The 988-nt window shown below is 70.3% G+C and overlaps 1 protein-coding gene across 1 annotated transcript in view; it reads left to right on the forward strand.

Moving 5' to 3' along the window:
* Positions 1-669, forward strand: part of CHLNCDRAFT_51907 (hypothetical protein) — a gene marked incomplete at both ends in the record, with an annotated part of 5,832 nt that extends 5,163 nt beyond the window's left edge. The window contains 2 exons of the mRNA XM_005848277.1: positions 95-175; positions 379-669. Coding sequence (XP_005848339.1) covers positions 95-175; positions 379-669 — 372 coding nt within the window. The remainder of the gene's footprint in view (positions 1-94; positions 176-378) is intronic.
* Between the last annotated feature and the right edge of the window lie 319 nt (positions 670-988).

Here is a 988-nt window from a genome sequence, read left to right on the forward strand (position 1 = left end):
CCCAGGCCTTGCCATGCACCCCTGCCCACCCCTCACCACCCTTCTCACACCCTGCCTTACCACACCCCACCACACACGTGCACACTTGCTGCAGGCCAACCCTTACTTTGCCGCGGGGCGCGTGACTGTGCCCGCCCTGCTGGACACCTTTGCCTGCCAGTCCTTTTTCAACGAGGTGCGCTGGGACCCCTGGGCCGCTGGCCGGCCGCCGCCGCCGCCGGCAGCTGCCGCTGCTGCTTGGTGTGGGGAGGCTGGAGGGGCCGTCTCCTGTGTTGCAACGTGCGCATGGCATCCGTCAGATCAGATGCCCCACACCCACACCACACCCACACGCCCACCACCCCCGCACCCGCCCCCGCTCCCCTCCCAAGCGTGCAGGGCATGCTGATCGACCTGCTGGCGGAGCTGAGCGGCGACGTGGAGGACGGGTGCGGCGGCGGCGCCGCGCTGCAGCAGGTGCCAGTGCCCGCGGGGCTGGTGGGGCGCCCCTACGGCGAGGTCTTCATGCACCTGGCCCTCAGCGCGCAGCTGCTGTGCCTGGGGCTGTACCGCCGCAAGAGCGAGAACCCAGGCACCCGTCTCAGTTATGTGGTGTGCAACCCTGGGTGGGGGGAGCCGCTGGAGGGCACAGACCGCATCTTTGTGCTGCGCCCGCGCGCCACCGCCTAGCCCCACGCCCAGCCCTGGGAGGCCGGGCGGGGCGGGGTGGCGGCGCGCGGGAGCAGTGCCCGCCGCGGTCCCGGGGCCGTGCCCGCCGCCCCCCGCCTCTCCGCCCCTGCCGGGCTGCCCGGCTGGCTGTGCTGTGCAGAAGTGGCCTGCATTTTCCCTTGTCAGCTCTCACCTCATCGGTTTATCTCATCTCTGCCTCTCAGAGTGTTCCCATGTACTGTTTCATCCGCCTGTCGCCCTCCTTGCTCATGCGTGTGCACCCCCCCTGTTTCCATGCATGACGCTTCCGCCTGCCTCGCGCCCGCTTGCTGGGCCCGAT

The sequence above is a fragment of the Chlorella variabilis genome (assembly GCF_000147415.1).
Source record: "Chlorella variabilis unplaced genomic scaffold CHLNCscaffold_8, whole genome shotgun sequence".
Classification (NCBI taxonomy): domain Eukaryota; kingdom Viridiplantae; phylum Chlorophyta; class Trebouxiophyceae; order Chlorellales; family Chlorellaceae; genus Chlorella; species Chlorella variabilis.